The sequence below is a fragment of the Loxodonta africana genome, chromosome 25 (assembly GCF_030014295.1).
Source record: "Loxodonta africana isolate mLoxAfr1 chromosome 25, mLoxAfr1.hap2, whole genome shotgun sequence".
Lineage (NCBI taxonomy): Eukaryota > Metazoa > Chordata > Mammalia > Proboscidea > Elephantidae > Loxodonta > Loxodonta africana.
This window is the reverse complement of record NC_087366.1, coordinates 46,752,778-46,760,761: the sequence shown is the minus strand read 5'-3', so window position 1 is coordinate 46,760,761 and position 7,984 is coordinate 46,752,778. Positions and strand designations below refer to the sequence as shown.

Sequence of the window (7,984 nt, the reverse complement as noted above, 5' to 3'; positions counted from 1 at the left end):
TGCCCTGCTTGGGCAAATGTTACAGCTTTTTAACAGAGGCACCCCACTCCACCAGCAAGCCTCCTGCCTGAATGGGTTCAGCTCTCACTCCATGATTCAGCATGCTCACTGTAGCCACCTCGCTCCATGGCCCAGTAAGTCCTCCACACCATCTCGTGGTGGTCTCCTGGTTCTGCTGCCACCGTTTCTCTGTCACCACTTCTCTCCATCTTGAGCTGTCTCCAGTGTTACAGCTCTCTCTGTCTCCTGGGTCTAGGAGGTTCTCAGCACAGAGACCCTGGGTACAAAAAGGACACACTCTGATCCTGGCTCTTTCTGTTGTTGATGGTGGTGAGGTCCTTTCTCTCTGCTTCTGGAATTGGCTCCCTTTAGGCCTACCGGAATGGCAAAACTGACCAATCCTTTTGTTAGGGTTTCATACACCTTATTTGCCTGGTCCCACCCCCAAAAAGTTTCCATCCACCTTTTTTGCATTATTAGTAGGCCGTCCAATCTCTTTGATGGGCCATAAGCACCTTATTTGCATAGTCCCACCCAATTATTGTGTGAGAGCCAACAGTAAGAAATCAAATGATGTATTGCATTGGGCAAATCTGCTGCAAAAGACCTTCAAGTGTTAAAAAGCAAAGACGTCACTTTAAGCACTAAGGTGTGCCTTACCCAAGCCATGGTGTTTTCAATCACCTTATATGTGTGTGAAAGCTGGACAATGAATAAGGAAGCCCAAAGAAGAATTGACATCTTTGAACTGTGGTGTTGGAGAAGAATATTGAATACACCATGGACTGCCAAAAGAATGAATAGATCTGTCTTGGAAGAAGTACAATCAGAATTCTCCTTAGAAGCAAGGATGGCGAGACTACGTCTCACATACTTTGGACATGTTATCAGGAGGGATCAGCCCCTGGAGAAGGACATCATGCTTGGTAAAGTAGAGGGTCAGCGAAAAAGAGGAAGACCCTCAACGAGATGGATTGACACAGTGGCTGCAACAATGGGCTTAAGCACAGCAACGATTGTGGGCATGATGCAGGACCAGGAGGTGTTTCGTTCTGTTGTACATCAGGTCGCTAGGAGTCAGAACAGACTCAATGACACCTAACAACAACAACAATAGCTTTTAAAGAATTTTCACTATTTAGTCTCCACAATAGCCTTTCCATTTTACAAATTAATATGAGGAGGCTCAGAAGATTAAACAACCTGCTCCAAATCACTACCCAGTAAATAGCAGAGGCCAACTCCAAATCCTACACTTTCACAATATACTACTGCCCAAGACAGTAGTTCTTACACTTAGGTGTGCATAAGACTCCTCTGAAGGTGTTTGTTTAAAATGTGCTTTCCTGGGCCCTACGTCCAGAGATTCTGTTTCAGGGTTCTGGAATGTGGCCCAGGAGTCTGAATTTCTGACAGGCATCCCCTCCCAGGTGCTTCTGAAGCAGGTGGATGATAACTCACACTTTCAGAAACACACAGACCTAGAAGACAGTCACCACGCCTGGCACGAGGTGGGAGATCTGTGACCATGAATCTTTCTCTTTATTGAAGTTGCCCAGAAGAAGTAAAGTAGTGACACTAAACTTCTTCAAGAATTGCCCATATAAACAAGGTATTTTCTTATCTGGAAGCAGTTAGAAAAGAGAAAGGGATGAAAGCAGGAAGGAGGGAAAGCTCTGAACGCATTCTATTCCATAGAAACAATCCTGCCCTTGACCACCAGTCATAATCCCAACTAGCCTGCTGTCTTGGACATTCTTTTTTGTACGTGTTATCATCCGGAACTAGACATTTGGTGCACGCAAAGGGGGCTAAATCTCTGAGCTGCTTCTGGAAGGTGGGAGAAAGGCCAGAGTTGGGCTCTTTATTCTACAAAGGTGCACAGGAGTGAAGCCCTGACCCAGAATAAGTGAGAGGCAAATCAGGGATGAAGTGGGAGACCTTCAGGAGGCCAGGCCCACGCGTGGACCCCAAGTAACGAAGCTTCCCTATCCCTGGAGTGTGAGAACCGAGAGGGCTGTCTGCAGGCCCGGCAGAGCTGGTGGGTATGGCAGGCTTTTCAGAAGCCCGGAGTCATAAGGATAAACAAACTTTCTGCATAAGACACCTAGCATTCTTCTTGCCAGGACAATACATGTGTTTAATGTAGATGCTGAGGGCAAAGCAGGTGAGTGAAAAAGGTAAAATACGAATTGAAATTGTTTGAGTATTACAAAAAATGTTTCCTTTGCAAAAATGCTACATTTAAGCACAGCTCTGCTCTGACACACATGGGGTCACCATGAGTTGGAATAAACTGGATGGCAACTGGTTTTGGTTTTATTCTGTGTTGCACTTTTCAGCAACCTTAAAAAAAAAAAAAAAAAGACAGACAAATCATATGTGCTAGAGATAAAAATTACATTCCATAAAGCCAACTCCATGACTACTAAAGAGATAGGATTTCCTTGAGACAGACTGTAAGGTTTGAAATCAGTCAGAGCTATTGAAAGAATTCTGGAAAGTGGAACTGGGCGTACTCAATCCTGAGGCTTCCTTCCTCTACAGTCTTCTGGGTATGGGCACCTCCCCATATGACATCACCCGTTGATTACCAAGAGATGGGGGTTAATTCACTAGCCTGTATTTCTTTGGCATAGCCAGGGTTATGCAGGGTTAACAGCCTTATAGAAGATAATTCAGAGCTGTTTTATATGCTCCAAACAAGTCCACACCTGGGTTTATGAATTAGGCGCTAGCACACACTTTAATTCTACGTGTTGATGCTGGCCACTGCTGCCAAATAATATGCCCCTGGGTATACTTCCACCTTGAAGGGTATTTCATGTCTCTGCTACACTCCTCAGCTGCAATGTGTCGCCTTTCATAAACAGCCCGTCTGTTAACGTTCTGAGGGTCACCACACCCCCTTCTTCATACTTCCCCACCCAGGCCTGAAGGCCTGTGGCTCATCCTTGTTTCTGGGTGGTGATTCTAACCACGCATGGCTGAGTGAGAGGCACCTCACTTCTCCCCTTGGATTTCACCCTGGCATTATCTTGGGGAACTAGTGAAGGAAGAAATGCCTTCCATTACTACCATTATTATAGTTACTTTTCAGAAAACCTTTCGTAAGTGATAATTCCTCACCACCATTTTTATTCAAGAGAGCTCTGTTAATAATTATGCTGATACAACAAGTGTAGCTAGGACTATGCTGGGCAAACTGGGGTTTCTGGTCACCCTATTCAAGGACATGAGTAGAATGAAGAAGAAACATGAAGTAAATCCCCGGCTAACATAAACCATGAACAAAAACTAACTTTTTAATTTTAAGACACTGAGATTTTGGGGTTCTTTGTAATAACAGCATAACCTAGCAAAGGTTGAATAATACAACCTTTTACAGGTGTGTAACTTTATTACCACCTCTGTAAAATAGGGGTAACATAGTTGTAAAATGGTGGGAGTCGTAGTAATGCCAGAAGCTGTCTAACTTCGGGGGGGTAATGCAAATCAAGATCAGCCCAAGGCTGCTCCCCATGAGGTGTAGGTCAGACATACCTCCACCCTCCAACCTTTTTACCAGTTCTGACACCAGCTGTCCCTCCCACGGCACTCTCTACTTCTCTGCTGGATTCAATAATCCATTGCAAAGGCCACAAAGAACTCACCGACAATACTCACGGTTAAGTGGGTTAAGAAAGTAACAGGGTACAACTTTGCATCAGGATGAACAGACTACATTTCAGGAGCAGGATCAGGGTCAGGAAGTAGGTAGGCGAAGTCTCCCTTCTTCACTGCAGGACAGCTCTCTCAGCTCCTCTCAACCATGCAGGCCTCCTCTCAGTCCTCTCACAACAGCCCTCCTCTTGCCCCCCTCAGGACAATCCCTCTCAGCCCCCTCAGGACAGGCTCCCCTTGGCCCTGCCATCTGTTACCATTGGCTCTGCCACTGGGTCCCTTCAGACCTCTCACTGTCTTCAGTGTTACAGCTCTTTTAGGAGGTTCCTTGCCTCCTCTCTCTCTCTGCATCTTCTCTCATCTTTCTTCCTTCTGCTTTTTTTCCATCCAAAAAACCTCTGTGGGGCTGGCTGCTTAAATACACAAACTCCTTATTAATTTCAAGGCATGACACTCTCACCAGGGCACAAGAAGTGACCAGTCCCACCTCGGTCTCTGTCTTGGCTACAGACACTTCATTTCCATAGTCTATTGACTTTGTTTTTTAGCAAGGTACATACCAATTACAGGGCAGGCTGAAGCCCAGGACCAGACCAAAAGTATCAAACCGAGTTGTTCACAGCTTACCCAGGAAATATCAACCAACCTGAACAAAAGTAACAAACCCTCTCAGGTAGAAAATGACGCCAAAGGTAACTCCTCAGAGTTTAGGGGTGAAATCTCTCAAGCTGTTTTTCCAAAGAACCAAGGCAAAAGGCCACATAAAGAAACTCATCTTGCCACAATAAAGGTACCCATATCACTGAGTGGTGGTGAGGATTACAAGATTTAACATATGTAAAGCACTTAGAAGAGTGCTTGGCATATAGTGAGTGGTCAAAAATGTTAGCTTTAATGTAAATAATATAGAAGAATAAAAGAAACACAATAAGAACACAATGAAGTCAGCTTTCAAGCAAAGCATATTATTATTCAGGGATCCAGGAAATGCAGTCATTTCTTGCTCCCACCATACAAGCTGGTTGACCTCTTCGAGATCCTGTTGAGTCCCTTCACCCCTTTCTTTGGATCTATTAGCCCTCTCCTACCTATACCTTTCCCCATGTTTTAACCCCACTAACCATCATTGTAACTGTTTTCTTGCTGATCCCTCAACTCCCTTGGCCTTTTGTTCCTTCCATCTTACCGACAAGACAAAATCTTAGCCCTAAATCCATGCAACGATCCATCATTTATACTCTAATAATCTATCATTTTTGCTCCTGAACCTCGGCCACCGAGCAAAATTCTCCAGGGTTTCCTGAAAACCCTTGCTTGTGCTCTTTCTCCCATTCCCAAGAAATATTTCAAAATTTTACCATTCTGTGCAAGCTCTATAACCTAGTTCCATCCTCCTCACTGAAAAAGAGAATACAGGCCATTAGGTAGGGATTACCTACATTGGCTCATTGTTCTTACCTAATGGAACCTTTCAGCTCTGGAACCTATCTCCTCCCACATCTGGAGGGTCTTCAACTTCTCTGCTCTCAGCCCTTAGCATATACACGTGCTTGTATGCCTCCCATATTCCAAAAATCATTCCCTCAACCTTTGTCTCTCTCCAGCTCTGTCTCTCCTTCTCTTCACTGCGAAGTAACCTGTCCTCCATGCTCCAGTTTCTCACATACATTCATTTCTCAACCCACTGAATTCTGTACCCTATCACTTCTCCAAATCTGCCCCAGCAGAGGTCATCAATTGACTCTTCATTATTAAAATTAACAGACATTTTTTTCCAAGTCTTTAATTTGCCTCACCTCTCTACAACACTTGACATGGTTACTGACTCCTTCCTGTGATTGTCTTCCACCTTGGCTTCAAGATGCATTTCTCATGCTTTCCCTCCTCTCAGGCTGCTCTTGCTTAGTCTATTTTGTGGGATCCTCTTCTTCTGCCCTCCCTTAAATGCTGATGCTCCCCATGGTTCTGTACTTGACTTTCTTCCTTTTTCTTTCCAAGGCAGTAACCACTACTTCTATGCTGAGAACTCCAAAATCCACATTGGTGGCCAGATCTCCCTCCTATTTACCTAATTGATAATTGGATGTCTCCCCTGTGGCGTCCCATCAGCTCCTCAATCCCAAGATGTCCAGAGCCAAACTCATCATTTTACCTACCAGCCCCTGCACTTACTCCTTGGATTTCTTGCCTGAATGAATAGCACTATCATTCACCCATTGTCCAAGCCAGAAATCTGGGACCCATACTTGACTTTTCCCAATCCTTCTCCCACCAACCAAACAGACTACCAGCTTGTCTCCTCATCTCTAGTCTTGACTCTTCAAATTTATTTACAAATGATCTTTCTTCCTGAGACTACCTACTCCTACTTAACATCTTTGAATGGCTTTGTATGGTCTTCAGAATAAAGTCCAAACTCTAATGCTAAGCCTCTAACTCTACACCTAGCCCAATACCCTTAATGATACAGCTTCTTTCTACCATTCCAATTTCATCTCTCATCATGTCCCACCAAATCTCCTACACACCAACCACATTGAACTTTCAATTTCCAGATGGTTCCATGTTTCATGACACCTCTGGGTTTTTTGTACTTGCTGCTCTCCTGTTGGCATACTCTGTGCCCTGTCACCCATTTAGTAAACTGCTCATTTTTAAGGCAGGTATTATCTGTTCTGGGAAGGCTTCTCTGCTCAGCATCCCATCTCTCCCACCAAACTCCCTCCCCACCAGGCTAAGTTAGCAGCCCCTCTATGTACTTCCATAGTATCCTGAATATTTCCCGATTTGAAATGGGATTGCTGGCTGACTTGCAGGTCTTCCTCACTAAACTATGAGGTTGATTAGTAAGGGATTTATTTATCTTGCATCTCCAGCTCCTAGCACATTACGTAATGATACTCAGTAAATGTTTCATGAATGAATGAAAAATGACAGTCTCTTGAGTCGCAGTCTCCCCTGTTGGGGAGCAAGACTGCACGCCTAAGAGTAATACCTACAAGCAACAATAAATGTTTGTCTGTATATACATAAATACACTGGCGAAACCCACTGCCATCAAGTCAATTCTGACTTATAATGACCCTATAGGACAGAGTAGAACTTCCCCATACAGTTTCCCAGGAGCCCCTGGTAGATTCTAACTGCTGACGTTTTGGTTAGCAGCCATAGCTCTTAACCACTACGCCACCAGGGTTTCCTGTGCTGGTGAAGCCATCTTGTAATAGAGATCACAGTGTGTGTATTGTGTTGTATGAAATAATATATAGGTAATGAAAGATTTTCCTTTACCTTACATTTTTCTTTGCTTGTAAATCCCTGTGCATCCTTCCACTGATACACCTTGTGCTCAGGTAACTTTATTCTGCTCTTTAAACAGCTGTACCTCCTGCACACCATAAAAATTTTCAATATTCTTAGTCAGTATTCAGGAGGATATTCCCAAGAGAGATAGTCTAAACAGGTGAGAGTTCTAAAGGCCAGGAGAGAACTGTGTCTACTTTACATGATCAGTTTCCATTCAATCTTCTTTTCTCTAGATTCAATTATCTCATATTCTTCAGCTATTCCATAAAGGGTAACATGCTGAATTAACAAATTTAAATTTTTGTACTAGCTTACTATTATCTCAAAAATAAATTTAGAGTTGGTACTCATAAGGAATCAGTTATTAATATTCATTCCAATTTCTCTCCTTCCACATTCAGATTGTTGAAGCATTTGTTGTTGTTTAAAAAAGAAGACTTAATCATATTGCTACTATTTTCAGTTTGTGGTCCTTCTGCCCCTTTCCAAGATCTTTATATGCCAAACCTTGGGCCATTCCAGTCATTCTTCATTCTGTCAGTTTAATTAATTTGAAGGCAACAGAGGTCTTATGGTAGAAAACAAACAAGAATCCATGGAAGAAGTTAAAATGTTGTTAAGAATCGTTTTCAAATAATTTACAATTTGTCATTCCACAAGCTAAACATACTAAATATATTTACACTTTCAATTGTTACAATCATCTTAAAAAGCAAAATATCTTGAAAGAGTTATGTCAAGAGGTATTAATTACCAGATGTAGGAATTATAAGAGAAAATGTGAAGTTAACAAGGACAAAGCAATTTTTTCAATTGTCCTTTGAATTAGAAATTAAGTCTTTAGAGTATTTAATTATCATCCACCACCATCATTGTTATATAGTCCTTGTAATGAATTGAATTTGATTCTGGGTCAATTGCAGCAGATAGCATTTCTTCCATTTCCTCTTGAGAAAAAGGCTCACCTGAGAAGGACAAGATGGAAAAGCCATCATTTACAATCTTGTGATTTTTT

The 7,984-nt window shown here is 42.7% G+C and overlaps 1 protein-coding gene across 1 annotated transcript in view; it reads right to left on the bottom strand.

Annotated features, from left to right (window-relative positions):
- Window positions 1–6,860: 6,860 nt before the first annotated feature.
- Window positions 6,861–7,984, bottom strand: part of EFCAB2 (EF-hand calcium binding domain 2) — an 89,161-nt gene continuing 88,037 nt past the window's right edge. The window contains exon 7 of the mRNA XM_010591058.3: window positions 6,861–7,934. Coding sequence (XP_010589360.1) covers window positions 7,819–7,934 — 116 coding nt within the window. The 3' untranslated portion in view covers window positions 6,861–7,818. The remainder of the gene's footprint in view (window positions 7,935–7,984) is intronic.